The 27794-nt window shown below is 35.7% G+C and overlaps 1 protein-coding gene across 1 annotated transcript in view; it reads left to right on the top strand.

Moving 5' to 3' along the window:
* SPAG17 (sperm associated antigen 17) overlaps nt 1–27794 on the top strand; it is a 232641-nt gene that overhangs the window by 101111 nt on the left and 103736 nt on the right. The window contains exons 14-19 of the mRNA XM_025390599.1: nt 2231–2458; nt 2554–2772; nt 9211–9272; nt 9849–9962; nt 17337–17491; nt 26162–26340. Coding sequence (XP_025246384.1) covers nt 2231–2458; nt 2554–2772; nt 9211–9272; nt 9849–9962; nt 17337–17491; nt 26162–26340 — 957 coding nt within the window. The remainder of the gene's footprint in view (nt 1–2230; nt 2459–2553; nt 2773–9210; nt 9273–9848; nt 9963–17336; nt 17492–26161; nt 26341–27794) is intronic.

Raw genomic sequence — 27794 nt, 5'->3', positions numbered from 1 at the left:
TTTTTGTTTTTGAGACAGAGTCTCACTCTGTCACCAGGCTGGAGTGCAGTGGCGTGATCTCAGTTCACTACAACCTCCGCCTCCTGGATTCAAGCAATTCTCCTGCCTCAGCCTCCTAAGTAGCTGAGATTACAGGCGCACGCCACCACGCCCAGCTAATTTTTGTATTTTTAGTAGAGGTGGGCTTTCACCATGTTGGTCAGGCTGGTCTCAACCTCCTGACCTCGTGATCCACCCACATCGGCTTCCCAAAGTGCTGGGATTACAGGAGTGAGCCACGGCACCCGGCTGCTGTCTCTGTTTTCACACACTCTGCAATCAATCCCACCATACTCCTCGCTGCCGTACCAGCCCAGTCCCCCACCACCCCTCACTTGGATTATTCCAATCCAAGTGACAGCTTTTCCAGCTGGTCTACACTTGGATTATTCCAATCCAAGAGACACTGGTCTACACTTGGATTATTCCAATCCAAGAGACAGCTTTTCCAGCTGGTCTACAGGCTTTCAGTGTTTTACCAACAATCTTTTCTCCACACAACCACCTGAATGGCCCCTCTACAATGTTGGTTAGATGTGCCTTTGTAACTGAAAACTCTGCAGCAGTCACCCACTTTACTCAGAATAAATCCTAAACTGGGCCAGGTGCCTGGCTCATGACTGTAATTTCAGCACTCTGGGAGGGGAGGCCGAGGCGGGTGGATCGCTTGAGCCCAGGAGTTTGAGACCAGCCTGGCCGACGTGGCAAAACCCATCTCTACAAAATATACAAAAATTAGCTGGGTGTGCAGGCCCAACTACTTGGGAAGCTGAGGTGGGAGAATCACCTGCACTCCAGCCTGGGTGAACCTGTCTCAAAAAACAAAACAAAACCAAAAACAACAATAAGAACCTAAACTGTCTGCCACCTACTTTTTGAGCCATCACTTGTCAAGCTGTCATGTTCCATTTTCCTCCATCTACTCTGGCCTCACTGTGATTCCTTGAACATGTCATTCACACCCCTGCCTCAGGATCGTTGCTCTTGCTGTTTGCCCTTCCTCAGTCACTTTCCCCCAGATATCCATACAGCTTGCTCCCCTACTTCCTTCATGTTTTTGCTTAATTGTTCAGAGGATTTTTCCATGACTGCTTTATATAAACTACAAGCCGCTCCCTGACTATTACCACTTTTTGTCCCCTCAGCTGGCTTTATTCTTTTTGTCCTCTCTTTTATCTTTTACATTTATCTCTTCCCAACCCCTAGAACAGATATTCCGTGAGAGCAGGGGGCTCACTATTTTGTTCACCACTGTGTTCCCAGCTTTTATTATAGTTATGATGCCTAATAGGGGCTCAAAAAAATATTTGAGAAATGAGCAAATGAGCAAACTCTCCTTCGTTCTGTAACTATTTTACCTCTTCCTTGTCTCTCTTCTGAATCTCCCTGTTTTTTCCCAAAGGACCTGCTGCTTTTCTTATCTTTGCTGGAGAGAAAATGGAGGTTACTTCTGAATTATTGATCCACATCATTTCATTTTTTTCTGATTGGGTTCCATGTTTATTTGTTAATTCTACTTCTCCTTCCTCTACCTTGGAACTTCTAAAGTGTAAGAACCAAATCTTGATTCTTTCAAATCCCAGGCACCTATGACAAAGCCTAAAACATAGAAAATAATAACCAATGAAAGAGTGAGCAAGTGAATAAATGCTGTAAAAGGGTAAATACACAATTATAAAGTCTGCTGAAAGCTGATAAACTTTGAAGTGCAATTATGGAAAATACTGCAGCCGTTTGGAAACCTTTCCTGAGCCCAAATGAACAGAAAAACTCAGTCAATATGACAGTCTGTATTAGGCAAAAGTAAATAATTTCTCTGTTTTAAATTACTACAGGAGAAAGGGGTGCTTTCACTCAAAAATAATAAGTTGTGTAAGCATATTCAACCTATATGGTACCCTGGAAAGTCCATGCAAATGAATCTGGACAGCTAATATTGATTAAGCTATGAAGCAGTTTGGGAGCATTATAATTTGCTAAATTGTATCTTTACTGTGTTGTTTGTTTATCCTCAGGTACCTTTGCTATTTGCTGCAGGCTGGGGAGCCAGTGTTTAAAATCAGCTCAACAGCCATTGTGGCGTGACTCCCTTGTCTTTCTGGTAGACAAACTCCCTGGTTGTCCCTCTGTCAACCCTGTACCATGTGCTAATAAGAACATTTCCAGCAGCACGGGTTCTGCTTTCTTACAGATGTCTTGAGCTGGAATGAAGTAGAACGAGCCTTCAAGGTGTTTACTTTTGAGAGCCTGAAGCTCTCTGAGGTTGATGAAAATGGGAAACTAAAGCCTTCTGGGATGATGTGTGGGTCAGATTCTGAAATGTTTAACATACCATGGGACAACCCTGCCAGATTTGCTAAACAGATAAGGCATCAATATGTCATGAAAATGAACACTCAGGAGGCCAAGCAGAAAGCAGGTACACTGCATGGAGGAAATGGAAAGCATTCTTGTATTTTATTATTGTCAGTTTTTCTCGTATTGTATCTCATGGATGTTCCTTACACTGAATAGATATTAAAATCAAAGACAGAACAATATTTTTGGATCAGAATTTGTCAATGTCTGTGCAAGATAATGAGAGCAACCAAGAACCTTCAGATCCTAGTCAGTGTGATGCTAACAATATGAAGCATTCTGACTTGAATAATCCCGGACTCTCAGTCCCTGATAATAGACAGCTGTTAGAGCAGGAGAGCATCATGAAGACTCAACCCCAACATGAGTCTCTGGGTAAGTTAAAGAGTGTGTGTGTGTGTGTGTGTGTGTGTGTGTGTAAGACACTATTATAGTACACATAAATCAAAAAGTGTTCAAGATGCATTATTTGAATTTAAGTTATTTGGTTAATTAAACTTTCTTACTGAGTATTGTTATTCCATAAGTTCTCTTTATTTCAACCCTGTTTTTAAAAATATCTTAATTCCTATTAGTCCACAATCACCTTAGTAAATTTAGCACAGTGAACATCATTACAACTTTCATCATTAGTGTTACACAGTTATTGTGATTGTGTGCTAAAATTATAAACATTCATCTGCAAAACAGAATGAAATGTCCAGTACAGAGCTTGGTACAAAATCAATGCTCAATGAGCATCATTTCCCCTCCTCTCCCATGTATGGCTCAGGCCATTACTCTCATTGTAGACTAGCATTATAAACAGTGCTATATTAGGAGGTGTGAAAGTATAGAAGGATGTTGGGCTAAATTTATACTGAGCTACCTTACACATCACTGTCAGATTAATCTGTGTAAAATCTAGCAATTTTGTTTCTCTACTTACAACTTTCAAAGGCTCCCTACTATCTGCAAAATAGAACCCAACTCCTTGGCCTACTTCTCTAGTAGTATCAAATTACTTTTCCTAAAATCTTTTTCCATCTTTCTGCTGTTGCTCACACACTCTGTATTCTAGCCCAACAGAATTAGGCCTATTTACTCTGCACAGCCTGCTCTTTTCAATCTCTGTGGTACCTTTCCCTCACAATATATCCTCCACCTTGAGTTCTCTTTTTGACTATGATTAGGATTCAGTGGCACCTCCATGAAGTCTTATTGGATGTGTCCATATGGAAATGCCTCTCTTAGCATTCCATGGTCATAATTAATCTACACTTCTGGTGAAGTGCTGTGGCTCACTCCTATAAACCTAGCACTTTGGGAGGCCAAGGCAGGAGGATTGCTTGAGGCCAGGAGTTCAAGACCAGCCTGGGTAACATAGCAAGATCTCACCTCTATAAAGAAAAAAAAAAAAAATCTACACTCTCTTTATGGCATTAGTTGTCCTTTTTTCAGTTTTATAATTATGTATATGCCTATATTAAGGCCTCCATTATACCATAGTGTCTTAATGATTATATGTTTATTTTAACATATTAACACCTAAATTTAACACCTAGGTCAAACGTATTAAAGAACACCAAATTTAACATATTAACACCAAATTTAACACCTAGGTCAAAGAAAAAATTACAATAGAAATTGGGAAATATTTCAAACCAAATGATAATGAAAAAACTGAGTATCAAAACTATAGAATGCAGCAGCTGATGCAAGAGGTACTCCAAAAGAAGTTTACAGCTTTAAATAAATATTTTTCGAAAAGAAGCTAAAGATTAATTAACTAAACATCAACCTCAAGTTAGATAAAGACAAACAAAATAAATCAAAGTAAAATAGAAGGAAAACAACAAAAATATTAAATCAGGGAAATAGAAAACAGATGAAAATTACGTCAATTAAATAGAAAACATAGAAACATAGGAAGAACAAAACTGCAAAACTTGGTTCTTTGAATAGACTAGCAATATTGATAAAAAGTTAATCATAAAAAAGAACCCATGAATAACTCTATCAGGAATAAAACTATATCAGGAATAAGAATTATATAAGGAATAAAGAAACAGAGACTTCCCTCAGATTCTACAGAAATTTAAAAGATTGCAAGATAATATAAACAACTTTGACTAAATATGAAAATAAAATGGGCTATTACTGGAAAAGAATAACTTACCAATAATGACCCAAGAAGAAATAGAATGCCTGAGTAGTCTCATATCCAGTTAATTATATCAGTAATCAAAAATCTTCCCAAATAGGGCACACTTAGCTTGAATGATCTCATTGGTAACTGATACCAAACACTAAAAAAGAAATAATTCTAATCTTAACAAAAATTATTCCAGGAAATAGAAAAGTAGCATAATGTCCTCTCTTCATTTTATGAAGCTAGCATAAACTTTATAAGAATACGGACAAGGATAGTGGTACAACTGAAAGTTAAACTACTTCATTAAATTAAACTGATTCACAAATACAGATACAAAAATTCTAAATGAAACATGAGCAAACTGATCTAACATATACTAAATAGTAATATATCACAAACAGGTTGCATTTATAACATGGACAGAAGGAAAATATATATATTGTAGAATCAATATAACTTATCAATTAACACATTAGTGAGAAAAGTCATATAATCATCTCAAAAGAGCAGAAACAGCATGTATAATTCTATAGCAATTTATGAAACAAATCTTATTAAACTAGCAAGAGAAGAAACATTCCTCAATCATATAAACATTATTTTTTATATTACTATGACAAATCTTATATATCAAGGTGAAAAGTTGAAGTAATTCCCTTTAAGATCAGGAGAATGTCCACTATAAATACTTGTATTCAATATTGCATCAGAGGTGTATGCCAACAAGCAAGACTTTTTCTCTTTTAGATAAAAGCGTAAGGTTTGAAAAGGAAAAAATAAAACCATCATTATTTGTAAATACTGTGTATGTAGAAAACTCAAAGCAATACACAAAAAAATTGGAATTAATATGAAAGTTTAATAAGGAGGCTGTACTTGTTAAATGATACACATAAGATGTCTGGAGTGCTGAGACTTTACTGTTGTAATTATTCCTTGTATTAAACATTTGTGTTTCATGCACTTTTCTTTGTGTGTTATATTTCATAATTTTAAAAGCATTTAAAAAAAAGTGGTTATGGGCCAAAATTGGATAAAAAAAGTAAAAATAAATTTTAAAAAGTGATAACATGAGAGAATAAGTGTTAAGTTATTATTGACTAATGGTCATCTTACCCTTTTCATTTATCTAGAGGTGGGTCGAAAAGGAAGTAATCAATGGAATAGAATTGGTAGAGGAGGGAATTGGGGTGAATGGAAGAGGGAAGAAAATAACGTTTATTTAATATTGCTCTGCTACATCTCAAGTACATTAACTAATACTTACATAAACATCAGCCTATGACAAAGATGCTATTATCCCAATTCTACAGATGAGGAAACCAAGACTTAGAAAGGTTAAATAATTTGTTCAACTACATACAAGTAGAAAGTCAGGATTGAACAGAGTGCTAACTTCGAACCAGTGCTTCCTCCACTGTGTCTTGCAGCTTCCTGGGTTCCAGAAATTTCTGGTGATGCAGCTAATGATTTAGCCATGCTCCTAGTCTCATTCATGCTGATTTTTATGCTGATTTTGTTGCCTTTGGGTTTTCCTTCTTTCTAACCAGGGTGGATTCCCTATTTCTTTGTCCTAAGTACCGTTACCTATTAGCCTACCTCTCAAAAAATGTAAGCCAATAAGTTAACCTGAGTTCTAATGGCAATAGTGTATCCTATGGGACTACAAATGAATGACAGGGAAGTCACTCTGGGTTAATATAGAGTCAGAATAAGCCAGGAGAGGTGTAAGGCCCAAGGTGTTTTCTTTGTTTTGTTTCATTTTTTTTCTTTAAAGCAGCTGGATAGTTTTCCTCAGGCAACTTTTGCCACCTGGTGGTCAAACTACATAAATTGGTGTGCTGGACTCTGGAAGAAAGTAGATTCTTATATTAATAGTAACTTCCTAAATTCTCAGGGGTTGAAAATGCTATAGCGGACAGTGTATCCTAGAGGCCACGCAATCTGGAGGGTGGATCTCAGGGCCATACATGTTTCTCCGCGGTGCATTTTGACCTACTTCCAGGAGCCATTCCATTTGAAAGCGGGAGGGCATCTGGGCTTGGTGTCGCACTGTAGCTGTTGTGACTATGGGACTTTGTTGTTGTTGATTTTACATTTCTTTCCCTAACTCTGAATCATACTTACTTCAAAGCGGCCAACTTTAATTCTCTTTAAACAAGGCAAAAATCATTCATGTATTTCCTGCACAACCATTTTAGCGTCAAATACATATAAAAGCCTGTTCCTGGACATAAAGGGCTGGATATTTGTGCTTTTCTTAACCAAATACTGGATTTCCATCTGAGACTATTTTTGAACTTGACAGGGCCTAGTGGATATTTATGAAAAACCTGAGAGTTGATAACCGCGAGTATATAGGTTTAGATGTGCCCTTTATGCTTGTTGGGTGTTTTTTTAATAAAGTAGCTGCTTTGCAGAGGGATCTTGTTATCTCTAAAGTAAAACAGATTAGGAAAGCTGTTTTTCAAAGGGATGAGAAAGCATCCATTTCCAGATGTGTCAAAAACTACTGAATCACACTGTCAAAGGATTATGTGGTTGAAAGCAAAAATCAGAAAAAGAAAAAAAAAAGATTTTTACTCTACTATTAAATAAATAATTCAGATTACTTTTAGAATGTTCTTTCCTTTGATAAAATAACTGATGCATAATTTTTAGAACAGATTTTCTAAACTGGAGACTTTTTCTGCTGGATCCAATAGGAGGGAATATCAAATCTCCCGGAAATCTGGCAGACCACAGAATAGAATAATTTTTATCCACAGATTTCATATCAGTTGCTTCAAGGACACATGGGACATCATGGTCTATTTAGAGTTATAGTTGGCTTGAGTTTTCTCTTCAGTGGATGTGTTTATATAAATGCTGAACTGAATTGGTTGTATGGTTTTCCCCTAAATCAAAATGGAACGTTCACGCTGTCACCTTCACCAGGCAAAGGCAAGATGGAACTAGTAGCAAAAATGTAAGTAGCTGTGCTTCTGAAAGAAAGAACAACACTGACCTGTCCTTCATAGGCACAATCAGCTTCTCCCTCTAGAAGCCCAAATATGGTACTCTTTGCCACATAATAAAATGTTGTCTTATGCTTGCCACAGAATAAGACTTTGTTGTAGGTTTTTTTCCACACTTCTAATTTCTCTATATGGCTTTAGGTTCATTTCCACCTTTGATATATAATGTAGATTCCTCTCATTCAATCAAAAGGAAATATTTACTGAGTTCCTGCCAGGTGCTGGGTGCTCAGGGTACAGTAAAAAATAATAATAATAATAAGATGAAGTTTCTATTCTCCAGGAATTTACATATGAGGTGGAGAGACAGACCATAAACAAGTAAGTAGCATTAGGCATAGGTACATGCTATGATTAAAAAAAAAAAAAAAGATGAGGCAGAAGGCTCTTGACAAGGTGATACTCGAGCAATATGAATGAAGTCAGGGTCTGAAAAAGGTAAACATCTAAGGCCAAAGCATGCCAGAGGGAAAGCAAGTGCAAGACCCTGAAGGCACAGCAAGCAGGCCAGTGTATCTGTAGTAGAATAAGCAAGGGAGTCAAAGAGTTGTGCTTGAAGAGTTAGGCCAGGGCCATTTCCTGTACAACTTTGTCAGACGTAATCTTCATTTATTCTAAGGGTGATAAGAAGTCAGGGCTGTTCAGTTGTTCAGCAACATCAAAGTATATTCCCACAGATTCCACCTCCTACACACACATACTCTTTCTGTGATCAAAAAAATGCTATATACATCATCCATTTCTCGATTAGAGATTCACAATAACAAGAGCAAATTTCGAATTCTAAGACATTCATAGTGAGATGTTCATGGATCTATGCTAAACTTATTTATCATGGAACTCTTCCTTCTGGTGATACAGAAATCAACAATATGAATGTATTCCTTCCTTGTTCATGCACATGGCTGTTGCTTCATAGCCAAGGATGATACCGCCATCCCAGTCGTCATATAAGCGTACTCTGTGGTCACAAGGAAAGCTAGTGTGCATGACTCATATTGGTCCATAGTGTGCATAACTTGTATTGGTCCATGGAGTCCAGCTACTACTTCATTTATTTATTTAACTTTTGTTAAGCTTCATGTGTAAATTAGCAGATGCTCATTAAATCATTTTTAAATTAATAAATGATTAATGAATGGAAGGGAAACTCTGCAGAATGGTGAAAGCGTATCATTTTCCAATAGGAAGTGCATTTATCTGCCAGTGCCTCTTTGCATGCATGGCCTGCCCCCACCCTAGTCTGTCATCCACAAGATCCACGGAAATTTTAAAAGGCTTTGTGATAGTCACCAGCACAAGAAGACAAATCATGTGTACTAAGAAGTTGATTTCATCAGTAAATATTTACAACTTTTAAAGGTAAAGATATATTGTTAGAAGTGAAGGATACAGTCTGAAAGCAGAATATCTGGTATGATTTAAGATGGATCACACAAGAAGCTAGGTTCTTTCCAAAGAGCTTAGTATAGTTTTTCTAGGTAGGCACAGATTTAGAATTATGGACACAAACACCTTTCTGGAGGCACAAAACATGCCTTTCAGGCATTGCCTTTTCAGCACAGAAACATAGATCATATGGGCAACAAAAAGCACAGCATTAACCAGCAGGGCAAGAACAAAGCCAGAATACAACTGGATGTTGGTGTCTTTGATTTGCAGAGCAGACCACAAACAATGAGATCAAAGATGATGCAGTCGCAAAGGCTGATTCTCATGAAAAGGTAAGGAATTGTTTTTCTAAAAATGTAGATGACAGGATGATCTGAGCAAAACCATGATTTGGAGTGAGAAACACTGAAAAAGGAAAAAGAAGATACTTAGAAGGAGAATACTGAGGTTAGAAAAGAGGAATTATTCGGACATCCCCAGAGCAGCTCTAACTGGAGAGAAAGGAGTTAATTTTGCTAGGCGGCTTGCACATAACTTCCCAGCTCCATGCTCCTCTCTAGACAGTGTGGCTTGGCAACCTCACAAACACCTGCTCACCATACAGCCATGTAGAGCTAACGTTGTCTTGAAGAGAGTTCAGAAAACCTGCCTGTAATTGCTAACAGGACTCAGAAGAGTATAACCTAACAATAAAAATATTTAGATTATGTTGCCCATTAAAAAAAAAAAAAAGTCAAAGCCATACTCTTTTTGGCAGCAGCTCTCCTAAAATGTTGCCATATGGATTTATACATATGCAGATTTCCCCAATTAGATGGAGTACATGCTGGTTAGTTGACGGAGCCCAAGAGGGCTCCATTTGGACTTAAACAAATTAAAGCTGAAATTACGTTCCTATGATATTTTAGAAATCCAAGAAGATGATGGTGGAAGCAGATTTAGAGGACATAAAGAAAACACAGCAGCGCAGTCTAATGGACTGGAGTTTTACTGAACATTTTAAACCGAAAGTACTGCTTCAGGTATTTATGGACTGCGATTCTCTAGGAGACGGTCAGATAGGTCTGGAGAGTCTGCTGTGATTTAGAACAGTTCACCTCCAGGTCATTCTCTCAAATCTAGTTCAGATCAATATTCTCCTTTACTTCAGCTATAAAATAAATTTACTTCCAGCTTGAGCTATGCATTCCCAGGGACTCTCTAAAATAGTTTAAAATACCCTTTACGAAAGAATGCTTTTATAAAATATTTTAAGAAAAGAAATATACAAGACTGCTGCATATATATTTTTATATATATATACACACACATATATATACACTTTTTTTGCTGCTGAATATATTTTCTTAAAAAAAGTAAGGTTTTATTGGGAAAAACCCTGTTTTTTTTCCATATTGTTTATCCATTCTACTCAGTTTCACTACATTTCACAGTATTTTCTGTTTTGATTAACAGTTCAATGGAATCTGTGATAGCTAACATTCATTGAGCACTTCCCATGTGCCAGGCACTGATTAATATGTGTTATTAGCGCATTTAACCCTCACAATAACCCTATGAAGTAGGAACTATGTAAGCAGTAAGAAACTGAGGCACCTTGACCAGTAGTGACTTTTGTCCAAGGTAACGTGGCAGCTAAGTGAGAAGCAAGATATAAATCCAGGAAATCTGGTCCTGGAACTTGTATTCTTAACCACTCTGCAAAATAACAAGTAATCCCAAACCTAAATCCTTTTGCTGTTTTTAGCTTTTACACAAAAACCTGTCCTCTTTCGGTTTTGTCTTTTTAATTTGGTTTTTATTTTTGTCAAAGTTTTACCACATGTTTTTTAAGCCAGAAAGTTCTACAAAGTCTTATTATGAAAAACAGCCTCCTTCCCCCATACCCACCCCACTCCACCAAGCCTCAATTCTCAGAGGCAAAAATCTTCAGCACATTTACCCCTTTCTTTTGTTACTTTACTCAGTGATCTCTAAATAGCAAGTATATTTTGTTTAGTTTTAGTTTTGTGACATCATTATCAATCGATTCCCTCTTGAGAACACAGCTTTGCCCACCCCCATCCAACACATACCTGCATGTATAGGTACAGGCTCACCCACCCCCGCATTCATATTAGCACTTCTCCTTTCTCTGATACTGTTAACAATATCATAAGTTTTGGTTAGATCAGTATTCAAAACTCACTTTATTTCAGTTATGAAGTGCTATTCACAGCTGAACTGTATAGTAGTCTGTAATTATATTTCCTTTATCGGTAGCATTTTTATTTTCTCTGCAGTTAATAATTGCCTCTTTTTCTATTTGTTTAGTTTACTATGTATTTATTACTAACTCATCCCCAAATTCTCTACTACTGAGTAAGTCTCTCAATACATTCAAACATAACAGATACTCTGTTATTCTAACTTTAGATATTCTAACAGTTTTATTGTATTAGTGATATCTCTCCCATATTCCCTAAACTTGCTGCATAGCTGTGGTCCTGGGCCTCCATTTACCATCATCTGGCCCAGACCCATTCCCTTCCTTTCCAGTTAGATGCCTCCTGTTTCCTTCATCCCATGTGTTCCCTCTCCGGTTACACTTTTTTTTTTTTTTTTTTTTTTTTTTTTTTTTTGTGGAGGATCATCTCTTCCAGTAGCTTCCTTAATTAAGATAGACGGGATGTAAATTTTTGAGTCATTCAATATTTGAAAACAGCTTAATTCTATCTTTATATTGACTGGCAGTCAGGCTTTGCAGTAAATGCTAAATTAAAAAGCATTTTTTCTCAAGACTTTAAAGACATTCTTTGACAGTGTTCTGACTTCCCGGATTGTCCTTAGAAAAATAAATAAATAAATACAATTCTGATTCCTAATCAGTTGTTTGAGTGTGTTTTGATCCTCTCTCTGGAAGATTTTAAGATCTTCTGTTTGTTCCAATGCTCTTGATTTCCTGTTGATATGCCTTAGTGTGGTTCTGTTTCTATGTATTGTTCTGGCAAGCCAGTGCAATCCAGAAATTCCTGTATTTATATTTTGGGAAATTTTCTATAATCATTTCTTCAATAATCTCTCCTCTCCATTTTCTCTGTCTGTTTTTTTCTGGAAATCTTCTTACTCTGGTGTTGGACCTCCTAGACTGAACTCGCAATTTCCCTTTCTTTTTTCTTTTAGTTTCCATCAATTTATCTTTTGGCTTTGCTCAATTTCCATTTCAGGTCTTACAATTTCAGGTCTTATATTGAGCCTTTTATTCCTGTTATTAGTTATTATCATTCTAATTCCTAAAGTTATATTTATAATTCCAAATTACCTTTTTAAAGGATCGTTTCACTTCTTTTTTTTTTTTTTTCTTTTTTTTTTTTTTTTGAGATGGTGTCTTGCTCTGTCGTCCAGCCTGGAGTGGCACAATCTTGGCTCAGTGCAACCTCCGCCTTCCAGGTTCAAGTGCTTCTCCTGTCTCAACCTTCCAAGTAGCTGGGATTATAGGCACTTGCCACCACACCTGGCCGATTTTTGTATTTTTAGTAGAGTTGGGGTTTCACCATGTTGGCCAGGCTGGTCTTGAACTCCTGACCTCAGGTGATCCACCCACCTTGGCCTCCCAAAGTGCTGGCATTACAGGCATGAGCCATTGCATTTCTGATATAATACATTCTCTTATCTCTATGAGGATATTAAAGTCCTCTGAAGTTGTCTTCTCCCTGAATTATCTCTTTTTCCTCCAAGTTTCTTTTCTCTTTTTTTGTCTTTTTTGTTTGGTCTTCATTTTTCATGTTAGAGGGTAATATATAATATTGTCCTCTTTGCTCATATTAATAATGAAACAATAAAAATATGATAGGAAGTGCTATATGAGGTGGGGTGGGAAGCTGTCAATAAGTGAGTTCATTGTTGGGTGATTTGGCTGGGAGATTTCTGTAGGAGACTCACCATCGTTGGTATGTGAGGTCTGTTTTCTTGGGCCATTTAAATTCTCCATGGAAAAAGAAAAGTCTAATTTTCTGTCTGAAAGACATAAGCCTTCCTGTCAGTGTTTTGAAAGCTAGGTAATGGGGGAAGGATATTAAGCTTCTGACATTTATTATCTAGATGTGCCTTATCCAATGTGGTAGCCACTAGTCACATGTAACATCTGAGTACTTGAAATGAATCTAGTCCAAACCGAGATGTGCAATAACTGTGCAGTACACTATATAAGTGCTATACACACTCAATTTCCAAGACTTTAAAAAGGTGGCATTAATTACTTTTGCACTGTTTATATGTTGAAATTATAATTTTATCTGTCAGATTAAATAAAATATATCATTAACATTTATTTGACTTGTTTCTTTTTACTTTTTAAAATGTGGCTACTATAAAATTTAGAATTGCACATGTGGCTCACATTTGTGGCTCACTTTATATTTCTATTGAGCAGTGCTGATTTAGGCTTTTTCACAATTCCCTTTTTTTCTGGCATGTACTTCTCTGTCGGTGTGTCTTGGTTCCACTGTTCTTAGAACCCATTGGTCTAACATCCGTAGTTACCCTCTTCCCCTCTGCTGGAGTGGGAGATAGGCAATAGCCCAGTTGCTCAGAATTTTAATGGGATCCAGGGGCCTAACGGCTTCTTAAAAAGACTTTAAACTAATCTTCCTATTTTCAGTGCCACTTTCACCCCATTTGCAGAGTTGACTAGTATTTCCATATCCTGAAACTTTCTATATTTCTGCACACAAATGGGGTTGCCTCTGGTCTCTCCTAAAATTAATCTCAAGACTTGGCTTTCTGCATTCTGCTAAGTCAGTTAGCCCTTATCCTTTTACTTTCCAGTTTCTAAAATTCTGGTGCCTTTGTCTCCTCTCCTTCAACAAGTTGAAGTTGGCCTTCAACTTTATGACATTAAAAAAACAAACAAAATTTTACTGTTCTTCTAATGAGGCGTTAGGGAGTGCAAATGCTCAATCTTCTCTCTGTAACTGAAAGTTTATTTCAGACTTTATTCTATTTCAGTTTTTCTCTGTCCTTACCGCTCGATGAAGCTGCACTTTTCAAGGTAATCAATAATCTTTGTTTTGCTAAATCTAATAGACACTTATATTTCTTCATCTTCCCTGACCTTTTAACAGCATTGCAGAGCTTATCACTTCCCCCATGAAACACTCTGCACTCTTGGTTTCCTCAGTGTTGTATCTGGAATTTTGTTGACTTCTCCTCCTTTACCCAGCATCTAATATGGAAGTGCCTCAAGGCTCTGGAGCCTCCAGGAAGCCCTAGAGCATCTTCTCGCCTCTGTAAACACCCTCCTTTGATGATCTCATCTGTTATATACTATCTAATACTGACAGATGCCTAAGTTTTTGTCTTTTAAATTACCTCCCTCTAGAGATTCACATTATTATACCTTACTCAAAATTCTACCTGAATTTCTGATCAAATTTAGTATCCATCTCAAATTTAGTATCCCACATGACACTCATATTTTTCCCACCTAAGCATTTCTTCCCTTGTCCATCTCAGAAAAGGTTACCATCATTCAAGTGCTCAAGCAAAAAGCCAGAATCATCCTTTGTTCCAACCTTTCCTTTGTCCCTGATACCTAATCCATTATCAATGTTTAAGGGGTACACCTCCAAATATATCTTCAAGCTCTTCTGCAACCCAGCTACCACTACCTTTTTTTTTTTTTTTCTTTTTTTTTTTTTTTTGAGACAGAGTCTCGCTCTGCCACTCAGGCTGTAGTGCAGTGGTGTGATCTCAGCTCACTGCACCCTCCGCCTCCCAGGTTCAAGCGATTATCCTGCCTCAGCCTCCTGAGTAGCTGGGACTACAGGCACGCGCCACCACGTCCAGCTAATTTTTGTATTTTTAGTAGTGACAGGATTTCACCATGTTGGCGAGGATAGTCTCAATCTCCTGACCCCGTGATTCACCCTCCTTGGCCTCTCAAAGTGCTGGGATTACAGGCGTGAGCCACCACGCCCAGCCTACTTTTGTATGACTGCTGCCCTCTCATTCCACCACAATATCCTCCTGATTACCTGCTTCCACTCTTGCCCTGCTCTAATCCATTCTCCATATATAAGACATTCCATTAATTTCATCTTTATGGACACACCTCTTTCAAAATAATCTATAAAGCCACAGGTCTGTAGTCCCAACTATTCAGGAGGCTGAGACAGGAGGATCACTTGAGGCTAGGCTTTAGGGGCCAGCCTGGGCAACATAGCAAGGTCCCATCTCTAATTAACAACAAAAAAGGCCGGGCGCGGTGGCTCAAGCCTGTAATCCCAGCACTTTGGGAGGCCGAGACGGGCGGATCACGAGGTCAGGAGATCAAGACCATCCTGGCTAACACGGTGAAACCCCATCTCTACTAAAAAATACAAAAAAAACTAGCCGGGCGAGGTGGCGGGCGCCTGTAGTCCCAGCTACTCGGGAGGCTGAGGCAGGAGAATGGCGTAAACCTGGGAGGCGGAGTTTGCAGTGAGCTGAGATCCGGCCACTGCACTCCAGCCTGGGCGACAGAGCCAGACTCCCTCTCAAAAAAAAAAAACAAAAACAAAAAAGATCTTAATCATATTTTAGAGGAAAATCTTATCTGTTTTGTTTATTTTTGTTTTCCTAGTACCTGCACAGTGCCTGCCACACAATAGGTACTCATTTTTAATGGAAAACTTAACTAAATAACTAATGTAACCAATAATATTAATACAGAATAAAAGACAAGCACAAATTAGTAAAACAGGAGAAAATAAGATATGAAAACTTTACATATTGATTGAGAGCAGCTATAGTTCTGAGAAACTTAGTGCTATATTTTTAGCACCCCAAAGCAAATATGAAAACTCAAAGATTTCAAAGCTCTGACTATCTAAAACAAGGAAGGATATATATTCATCATAAATGCAATGGTTTTTTGGGTTTATAGTCAGAAAAATTTGCTTTTCAAAAAAACATCAATAAGTACTAGATGATACCCTACATAGCAACATTTTAAAATGCAAAGATATTCACCACATGTATGTTTCTTATGTTGGCTCTGAGGGAACAGATGTAAAAGTGCCACTCCATAAGGATACTCATTCAGGGGACTAAATTGGGGAAGCAAATGTATTGTTTTGATTATGCTACCAATGCAGAATTGAAAGCAAAATTAAAGCAGCCCTTTTCTAACATATTATTCCGTGCCTTCAGATCATGCAAACAATAGAAAACCAAAAGCTGCCTCAGCAAATTGATACTGAAAATGAAAACAAAAGCTCACAGCTGTCTAATTTGTTTTTCCTATCGACAAGTTTCCTTATTGTTGATTGGCAAAGGAAACAGGATAAGCAGCTGCCCACGGTGCCTCTCTATTGGTGGCTGCCACTGCAGTGCATGCTGAGGATGGTATTTTTAGAAAGGTCCAGAGGTGGAAGGCAGGTAGAAATGGTATGTGTCAGAAAGACCACTCACTTCACTTCATCTAACACAGCGTGGTATAGTGGACAGAATGCAAAATGGTAAAATTTAGAGTTGGAAAACAGGGATGAGCCTTGGCACCATAACACACAGTGTTCTTAGACAAGTCCCTTATTCTCTCTTAGCCCCAACTTATGCTGAAAAAATGAGAATTCTAATTTTGATATGGGAAAAATAATCATACCTACTGTTTTAGTCCACTTGGGCTGCCATGCCAAAATGCCATGCCTGAGTGGCGTCAACAACAGAAATTTTCTCACAGTTTTGGAGGCTGCAAGTCTGAGGTCTGGGTGCTGGCATAGTTGGGTTTTGTCGAGGGCTCCCTTCCTGGCTTGTGCCTTTGCATTGTGTCCTCACATGGCAGAGAGTAAGAGGGAGCGGGGATGGAGAAGGGAAAGAGGGAGGGAGAACAAGTTCTCTGCTGCCTCTTCTTATAAGGGCACTAATCTTATCTTCAGGGCCCTAGTCTCATGACCCCATCCAAACCTCATTACCTCCCCACAGCCCCATCTCCAAATACCATCACACTAGCAGTTAAGGCTTCAACATATACATAGGGATGGTGAATACAATTTAATTCATAGCATCTATTTATCTGGAGTTTTTAATGATGATAAAATGAGATGATCTATATCAAGGTACGGAAAATGCTAGATAAATGACTGCTGTGCTTAATTATTACCTACCAACCTTAATGAAGAACACTTGTAGCAAATGCCTCTCTGCCTGATGCCTAGTATTTGTTTTTCTAAAGTGTTGCTGAAATGCTTCCCAAGCTACCTACCATTCATGCTCTCACCTTCTAGTAGCTAGAAAAGAATCCTCTGGGAATTTCAACTTGACTAACAATGTGGAGGTAAATGTAGGAAGAAAAAGGGAGTAGAGAAATGCCCTAGTAGGAGACCTTTCTCTTTGGGAAAATAAAAAAGATTCTACAATGCAATTATTTTTATTTTCAGGTCCTTCAAGAAGCCCATAAGCAATATAGGTGTGTTGATTCTTACTACCACACCCAAGACAACTCTTTACTTTTAGTCTTTCACAATCCAATGAATAGACAACGTTTGCATTGTGAATATTGGAACATTGCTCTTCACTCCAATGTTGGATTCAGGTAACAAATTTAGAAAGTTTCGTTAATTAGTTGGGTTTAGTTAGCTTGCCAGTTACTTAGTTACTTAGGTGTTAGTTTCTTAGCCTAAGCTAGTGGGTTCAGCTCGATGAAAACATTTGTGTAGTACTATAGATTCAGTTCAGCTCACTAAATTGAATGTCAGCATGTGCTGGGCACTGTATAGGCATTGGAGCTCTACCACTAAAGAAAACAGGTATCATTCTTGCCCTCATGGAATCCAGTGAGGATGTTGTTAAATTACATTTGATTCATTTCGATTCCAGTAAAACTGTCTCCAAAAGATTTCAAGTAGGAACTATAAAACATGACATTCTGCATGTTGGTTTTTTTAACTCTATTTTATCTGGGGAAGATTCAAAAATAGGTCAGCTGAGTAATATACCAACAGAGCAGTCAGGTTTCCAGCAAACTGAGAGCCTAGGAGTCAGTGATTTTTTTTTTCTTTCCAGCTCCTTAGTTATTTTCTTGTTGTCTTAAAACTTTGTTCTCTCTTCTCATTAAGTATGATGATATTTCATTGTTATTTCAATACTGGTTAATGTATTTTCAGTATTATTTGTATAGCTTTTTTTTTGTTTCAAAGAATACGGAAAGATTTACAGAATGGACTTACATAATAATTGGGGGAATATGCTGTATGTGGGCACACACACACATTTTAAGGTCATTTTATGAAAGGAATATGGTAGGTATACTAATATAACACCTTGAACAGTTAAGCTGTGTTTGTCATTGTTTTGTTTTTCATTAACAATAATTAAACATTTTATACTTTTGCCTTATTTGCTGGCTAGGATCTCCAATTTAATTTTGAGGAGAAATCCTTGTCTTATTCCAAATTTTAAAGGCAATGTTTTGAATATTCAACAATTAAATGGTTTTGGTTTTTTTTTTTTTTTTTGCTCTAGGATTTACATAAATATTCCTTATTAAGTTAAAAAAACTATTTCTAGTGTGCTATGAGTTCTCAGTCATAGATGGTCATTAAGTCATATCAATAAGATGATTTTTCTGGATCAATTTAGGTGTTTATATTTTTTTCTTTAATCTATGAAAGTACTGATTTCATTGACAGACATTCTAGTGTTGAACCAAACTTGCATTCCTGTAGTAAGCCAAATTTGTCCATTATGCTACCTTCTTTATAATTGCCACATTTGTTTGCTAATATATTGTTTAGAATATGTGTATTCATGTGTATTCATGAGCAAGATTCAGCTACAATGTTTCCTTGCTTTAAATATTCCTATTTGGTTTTGGTATTGAGATTATATTAACCTCATAAATTAACTGCAAAATGTTCTCCCTTTTTATTTCTATTTTTTAATTTTCTGAAATAGTTCGTGGAAAATTAAGATATATGTTCCTTTGGCATTTGGTAGAGTTTGCAGATAAAAACATATGGCCCAGGGAAGATGTTTGATTACTGACACGACTTCTATCATGATTATCAGACTCTTCAGGTTTTCTATTTAATTTTAATTAAGTTTATAATTTATATTTTTCCAGATATTTGACCATTACACCTGTTTTCAAAAGTATTGACATAAAGTTGATTAAAATATTCTCTTACCTTTTAAACGTGTGTTACATGTGTCTATACTCTTTTTTGTTCTTAACATTTTTAATGTACGATTTCTCTATATTTTTCTGGATCAAACTTGCCAAAGGTTTGCCAGTCTTGCTAATATTTTTAAGAAATCTGTTCTTGCTTTCTGATTCTTTCTCCTTTTATTTTATTTGATTTTGCCATCATCTTGTTTATTTCTCCTCTTTAACTTCCTTGGATTATTCTGATGTTCTTTAACTTCTTAAATTAAAATCTTATCTTGTGATTTCGAGTTGTTTTTTGTTAGTTTTGGTTGGCTTTTTGATCATTAGCATTTAAGGCAAAATCTCTCCCTAGCAACACCTCAAAGTATCTGACAGTATTTTTATTATCTTACATTTCTAATTTCCATTATCCTTGCTTACTTGACCCATTAATTACACAGAAATGTGAGTTTTCATTTTAAACACTTGGCTATGTGTTACATTTTTGTTAACAGTTTATAGTTTTAAGATATAGTGGTCAGGTAACATGTTCTATGGAATACTGAGGCTATGAAATTTGTTGATACTTGCTCTGTTGTTTAATATGTAGTCAGTTTTTTAATGCTTAAAATTTGTATGACAGGAAGGAATATTCTCTAATTTCTGACTGTAGGGATGTATTTTTTAAATCTTCTACAATCTTTTGGATTTTTGAGGACTTGTTCGAAAATTCCATTAATTAACGAGAAAAAAACCTTTTTTAAAAAACCACAATATGATGATGAATTTGTCAGTTTTTCATTATAATTATATCAGTTTTTGGTTTCATGCATATTGAGGTTATATTATTAAACAAATACAGTATTAGAATTGTTATATCTTCCTGATGAACCTTTTATCCTTATGCAATGTTCCTCTTTATTTCTAGGACTACCATTTGATTTCAGGTTTATTTTGTCTGATAACAATGTTGATATGTTTGACATTAATATATCTGTATAGATTTTATCAGATACATTTTATCTGACATTGATAAATTATACAAACCTTTTTCTTTAATATTATATCTAGCGTATCCTTTCTGCCCACATATAACTTGTAAAATATGTGTAGTTGGGATTTTTTTAAAAATTTAGTCTGACAATATTTGCCTCTTGGTTGGGAATTTAGTACATATTTTTAGATTGATTTCAATCACCTAATTTTGTCCTTTTATGTTCTCTTTTTCAGTTTCTTTACTTTGAGTTCCATTTTGTTTATTTTCACTAGTGACAGTTACATGCTATGTTGTTTGATTCATTCTTTAGAAATTGTGATAAGTATTTTTTAGCTTTATTGAGGTATAATTGATATACATAAAATTGTACACATTTAATTTACACATCTTGAGAGGTTGAACATATGCATATACCCATGATACCGTTACCACAACCAAGGTACTAAACATACCCATTATGTTAAAAAGCGTCCTCATGTTCATTTGTGTTGTTGTTTTTTAAAAACATTGAACACGTGATCCCTTCTTTTAACATATCTTCAAGTGCACAATACCATATTATTAATGATATTTGAAAAACAATTCCCCACACCCATACCAGCCACTGTAAACCACTATTCTATTCTCTGCTTCGATGAATTTGACTATTTTAGATAACCTGTATAAGTGGAATCAGCCGGTATTTGTCATTCCTCTAGGTTTATACATGTTACAAATGGCAGGATTTCCTTCTTTTTTAAGGCTGAATGCTATTCCATCATATATACCACATATTTAAATCCATCATCAGACACTGAGGTTGTTTTTTATCTTGGCTATTGTGGAAAACATTGCAATGAAGATGGGGGTCCAGCTAATTCTTCAAGATGCTGATCTTTATTTTTTTTGTATACATACTCAAAAGAGGGATTGATGGATTATATGGTTGTTCTATTTTTACTTTTTGAGAAACCTCTATGCTATTTTCCATAGTGGCCGCACCTTTCTACATTCCCTCCAACCATATATAAGGGTTCCAGTTTCTCCACATCCTTTCCAATGCTTGATATCTTTTGTTTTATTTTGTTTTGTTTATAATAACCATCTCAGTATAAGTGAAATGATATCTAATTGTCATTTTGATCTGCATGTCCTTGATGATTAGTGTTGAACACCTTTTTATATACCAAATCTAGCCAGTAAAGACTGGAGGAGAGAACTGCTTCTTAAACTGCAAAGACAGCAACAGAAAACTTCAAGGAACATGATGAATTCAGGAAATATAAATGTGACCAAAGGAATGCATTTATAACACAACTGAGAATATTGTACCCAGCAAATGTAGCCTTCAGAAATGAAGGAGAGATAGTCTTTCCCAAACAAAAGCTGAGGGAGTTCATCACCATCAGACCTGCCCTTCAATAAATACTCTAAGGGAGCTGTCAAGTTGAAATGAAAAACACTAAATAGCAATGTGAAAACTTATAAAAGCATAAAACTTACAGGTAAAGGTAAGTATATAGTCAAATTCAGGATACTTTAATATTGTAATGGTGGTTCATAAATCACATTTAACACTAACATAAAAGTTAAAAGACAAATGTATTAAAATAACTAGTTGTGATGATTCATTAATGGATACACATTACAAAAATATGTAAATAGTGATGTCAATAACATAAAATGTTGGGAGAGGAGAGTCGCAGCTACATGGGAGTCTTAGGCTGGAGGATCATTTGAGCCTAGGAGTTGTACTCCAGCCTGGATGAGATATCAAGACCGCATCTCTAAAAAATGGAAAAAGAAAAAAAAAAAACTTCTCCAAATGTGTGTTTTTATGTAAAATCGAAGTCAAGTTTTATCAGCTTAAAATGAACTGTTATACATGTAAGGTGTTTTATGTAACCACAAAGCAAAAATCTATAAGAAACACATGAAAGAGAAAGAGAAAGGAATGAAGCAATTACACTGCAAAAAAATCAGCCAGTCAAAAAGGAAGACAGGAAAAGAGTAAGAAAGAAACAAAAGAACTGTGAAACAAAATTGAAAATTATTCAACACAATCAAGTGGAATTTGTAACTGGAATGCAAGAAGGGTTCAATATATACACATCAATAAATGTAATATACTATGTCACAGAATGAGGGTAAAAAAGGAAACAATAAACTAAATGGCAACAGTTTATTAATAATTACATTAAATGGATTAAATTCCCCAGTTCAGAGTGGATGAATGGATAATAAAACAATATCCAACTATACTCTGCCTGCAAGAGACTCACTTTAGATTTAAGGGCACAAACAAGGTGAAAGTGACGAGAGAGAAAAACATATTCCATGCAAATAATAACCAAAAGAGATCAAGGTTGTCTACACTTATATCATATGAAATAGGCTTTAAATCAAAAATTGCTACAAAAGATAAAGAAAGACTTATAATGACTACATCATTATATAATGACAAGGTCAGTTCTCCAAGCAGATACACCAGTTGTAAATATGTATGTACACAGCATTGAACAGCAAAGTAACCTAAAGCAAATATTAACAGAACTAAAGGAGAAGTAGACAGTGATACAATAGCACTAGGATTGGATTCCTAATTTTAAGTGTTCTTACCCTACAAAAAATAATAAGTTTGCAAGATAGTATGTATGTTAATTAATTCAATTTAGCCATTCCACAGTATATAGATTTCAAAACCACATGTTGTACATTATAAATATTTACAATTTTTGTTTACTTAAAAATAAAATTCAAAAAATGAATTACTATCTTAAAGTATACACAAAAATCAACTGAAAATTGCTTAAAGATTTAAATGTAATTCCTTCACATTACTTCACAGGGAAAATCATTTTGAGCTTATGGCTTCCTAGGGGCTAGATGACATGGCCCAAGGAGAGAAATGGTAATATGAAGAGATCAAGGATCAATTGTCTGTAACTTTTTCAATTCTTCTGAAAGTAATCCTCTATTTAGATTTGTTAATTCTTCAATCAATTTGAGTAATTTCTATTTCTCTAGGGAATCATGCATGACATCTAGATTTTCCAGTCTATTGGCATAAAATTAAACAGAGTATTCTCATGATTAATGTCTGTTTATGAGAAGGATGTTTTCATATCTTTTTATGATTATGGATTTATCTACTCCCCTTTCTATTATTTTGACATGTGTAACGTGTGTGCAAATTTATTTCTGAATCCTTCTTAATTGAGGACTTTTATCAATCTGATAAAATGTCCCTCTGTGTTCCCTTTAATACTTTCTACCTTGTATTTAATAATGTTTGATATTAATATTTTTGGATAGTCTTTCTTTATATAAGAATTTGTTGGTATAACTTTCCCAGTCATTTTATACGTCAGGTAGGTATTGTATTTCACTAGGTTAATGTAAAGTTGACTACTTTTCTCCTGTAGCAAGAAATCTGGACTTGGGCAGTGCTTCAGAGCTAGTACAACCGCTCGTAAAAGTCATCAAAGACCTAGGCTTCTGGCTTCTTAGTCTGCCATCTGCCACACTTCTACCTTTCTGCATAATTTCGTTTGTATGTACATCTCTTTTAAATAGCACTTTGAGGCCAGCCCAGTGGCTCATGCCTGTATTCCCAGCATTTTGGAAAGCCAAGGCAGGAGGCTCACTTGAGGACAGGAGTTTGAAACCAGCCTGGGCAACATGACAAAACCCGTCTCTACAAAAAAATACAAAAATTAGCTGAGTCTGGTGGTGCACACCTGTGGTCCCAGCTACTTGGGAGTGTGAGCTCGGAGGATTTCTCAAGCCCAGAAGTTTGAGGCACCTGTGAGCCATGATTGTACCACTACACTCCAGTCTGGGTGACAGAGCAAGACCTTGTCAAAAATAAATAAATAAATAGTAGCTTGCATTTTTTTACTCTGATAGCCTATGTCTTTTAAAGGATTTTAATAATAATTTAAAATAAATTTTAGTATTTTAAATGCTAAAGAATTTAATCCATTCACTTTTACTTTTATTGGTAATGCATTTTGTTTTATTCTTACCATTTAATTTTATAAATAAATTTCTATGTAGTATTAATCTATTTTCTTTTGTTAGACTGAATATTCTAAGTTTATTCTGAGTGTGTGAATTTTAAAAAGTTATACATTCTATTTATATTCTGCTAGAGGTTATACTTACCCTTTTAAATAACTGATATATTTTTATCTCATATCTGGAGTTAATGAGTATTAATATTATTTTGCAAAAAAAAATTTTAATTTAACATAATTCCATTTACCCCCAACAAATCCCTACTTCTCATTTTGGAATTGTCTAGAACTGTTGTTTCTCATTGTAAAGTAATAGTTTCTAATCACAAATTAATAGCATAGTTACATTTAATTGTAAATCGTACTGCTTTTTTTCTTGACCTTTTAACTTATATCCAATGTTGTCTTATTTCTCTGATTTATGCAACTGGATTACGTTTGTGAGTAAATATTTCAGAAAGCACCTATGTGTGGTAAGCTTTCCGAATCATTGCATGCTTAATATTTATTTTGCTCTCTCATTTGAAGACTGCTTGAGCTGTATATATAAGTCTATGTTTCCTTGGTGTAGATTACTTGTAAGTATTCTGATTTTTATTTGACATGCAGACTCATTAAAAAGGTCTGAGCAGAGGAAAGACATGATCTGACTTAAGAGTTACAAGGATCATCCTAGTTGCTATGTTGAGAATATACTTTGGGGGTAGGAGCAGGGAAACCAGTTGGAGGCTATTGCAGAAATCCTAGCAAGAGATGGTAATGGCTTAGACCAGGGCAATAACAGTAAGGGTAGTGAGAAGTCAGCAGATTTTGAATATATTATAAGTACATTTTTTATTATTTTTAAATAATTTTACACAGTAATTTAGATTTCCTGACAGATTGGAAGAATATAAGAAAATAAGAAGCCGGGCATGGTGGCGGGCACCTGTAATCCCAGCTACTTGGGAAGCTGAAGCAGGAGAATTGCTTGAACCCAGGAGGCGGAGGTTGCAGTGAACTGAGTGGTTGCACCACTGCACTCCAGCCTGGGCAACAGACCAAGACTCAGTCTCAAAAAAAAAAAAGAAAATAGAAAATAAGAGTAATAAAGGAGAACATCAGGGTATTTGACCTGTTTAACTAGAAGTGTAGACTTGCATCAACTAAAAATGCCAGAGAATTTGGATGCTGCAGGTTGGAGTAGATCCAGAGTTCATTTGGGGACATGTTGAGTTTGAGATATCTATTACCTTCTAAATGAAGATGTTGGGTACCCCCATAATTCATATTTTACATTTATAGTTTATTTCTCCAAAAAGGATGAAGAATTAAAACTATTAAACAACCTGAGTATATAATCCATCTAGCTTTATTTTTTCAAAACTTTAAGCCTCACTTTCACATAATTTGACAATAACTAATTTTTATTGTGAAATCTAAATCTTAAAACTAATGTCCTCAGAAACAACTCTCTTTGGACATTCATATAAGTATATATAACATCTAATTTAAATAATTACACTAGTCAGTATAAATGATGTGAATGAATTTGGGAACAAATATGACTGTTGGTAAGCAACAAATTGCCAGTGAAAGCATAAACACACAAACAGTTAGAGAATAGTATTTAAGATGTGCATATTCATAAGGTCAGTAAGCTTCATAGCAAAGCTATAGTGATTTAGTTAATCCAGTGAGTATTAACTGGTCATCAATTTTAAAAGTTCCTAATGTGCTATAAAATTGCCTGAAAAAGAGATTGCATTATATTATTCTCCAACTAACAGTGGTGAAAGTGATCATCTCTTCAAACTGTCATTACGTCTTGGTATTATTAAACTTGTTAATCCTTCACTTTGGTGGAAAGATCTCATTTCTTTTTTTATTTCTTAAACCCAAAGCCTAGTGAGTCAGATGAAAGATCTCATTTTAAAATTTACATGTCTTTAACTGTGGATGAAGGGCATTTTTCATATGCTCATGGGATATTTGTATTTGACTATTTTGTGCAAAATACATCTAAGATATATTCAAACTCATTATATTTGCAACATGAGCAAAAAGTTTATTTACACAGTCAATATCTTTAGTATTTATTGACTTTCATAGTAAATTGACATTTGTTGTTGTTTTGTTTAGGAATTATTTGGAACTTGTTGCAAAATCTATTCAAGATTGGATTACAAAAGAAGAAGCTATATATCAGGAATCTAAAATGAATGAGGAAATCATCAGGACCAAAGCTGAGCTGGAGTTGAAATCTGCTAATGCCAGACTTACTTCTGCTAGCAAAATCTTTTCCCTTAAAAAATCTAAAAGTAAGTAACCAGTTCAACTTACACGTGGAATAAAATTCAAGAACATTCTTCTATCTCTTAATTTAATCAAGACTCTGAATATTTCAGCATTAAAAAGAATTACTCAAAAAAGTTCCTGTGATTCTTCACTTTCTCTAGTAAATAGAGTAGCTGCATTCCAAATATGGGATTGTACCTGAGTGCAATAATAGAATATTTGTTTATATTGACCCCACTTCTTGTCAAATCTGGAAGATTCCATCTGTTGTGCAGATCAAATGTTACATGTTAGAGAAATGCCAAATGCCTTTATTGGTAGGATTGGTAAATTAAGCTATCTAAGATTTGTTGACAACATAAGAAGTAAATTCAGAGTTAATAGATATCTATTTGAACAATTATAGAATCCAAAAGTGAGATTAAAACAAGATCTTTCTTAGAACAGCATACAGAAGGGTCCCAAGACTAACTGGGAGTAGGAATCTAAAGATAATAGGGAAAGAGATTTTTGGAGGCCTGTGGCCGGTACTTGACAGGATATTGGATCAATATATACCTTTGTTGATGATGATGTTGTTGTGGTGGTTATGTTGTGTTATTGTGGCCTTGAGGCTGTGGGCAGAAGGGGAAGACGGTGACAGAGTAAAATAGACTTTTAGAAAGATACTTGATAAAGAAGTGAAACAATGAGATAATTCATCTAGAAAATAATCATATTTCATTGTTTGTTCAAAGAAAATGGACTCCTTGTTAAGAATATTCATTTATTATAGCCAAAGTGAGAGGGATTTCTCATAAAGGAGCAACGCTACATAACTTCCAAAATTTTGGCAACCTCTATCAATTACCAAAGGAGTTTGTACCTGGCATGATTTTAAAGTAAACCATATAAAACCAAGTTAATGATGAACCGTTTACCATATCGACCAAAATGGTTGTATAATCTATCAGTTCTGGGTCCTGATGGGGACCCAGAAGGAGAGCATTAAGTACCTAAAAAAAAGAAAAAGAAAAAGAAATAGATAGGACTACATTTTTTTAAAAAATGGGTAGGGCTGCCCTCTAATACTCACATCTAGGGCCACACCTGCCTATTAGTAAGATAAAAAATGTGAGTTTACTGCCTTTTCTTTATAATACTACTGAAAAGACCAAAAACCTGTGAAAATCTAGATAATGGTTAATTTGGTATTGGATGTACCTGGTAGATATTGCATTCAATTTCAGGTCTCTCAAGTACAGAAAAATATAAGTCTTCAAAATAGAATGACTACAATGGCAAGAGAAGGGCTTCAATGTGGATGGAAACGTTAGATTTGTTCGGTGTAGTCTTAAAGCGGTAAACTAGGATTATTAGGTGAAAGCTTTAGAGAGAGAGAGACCGCAGTTCAATAAAAGCTGCAACGTATCAACACACTGAGAATGGAATGAACTGTCCCCAGAAACTGAGCTCCCCGTCACTGATGTGGCTTAGT

This window comes from Theropithecus gelada, chromosome 1, assembly GCF_003255815.1.
Source record: "Theropithecus gelada isolate Dixy chromosome 1, Tgel_1.0, whole genome shotgun sequence".
In the NCBI taxonomy this organism is placed as follows: domain Eukaryota; kingdom Metazoa; phylum Chordata; class Mammalia; order Primates; family Cercopithecidae; genus Theropithecus; species Theropithecus gelada.
This window is presented reverse-complemented; position numbering and strand designations above follow the sequence as displayed.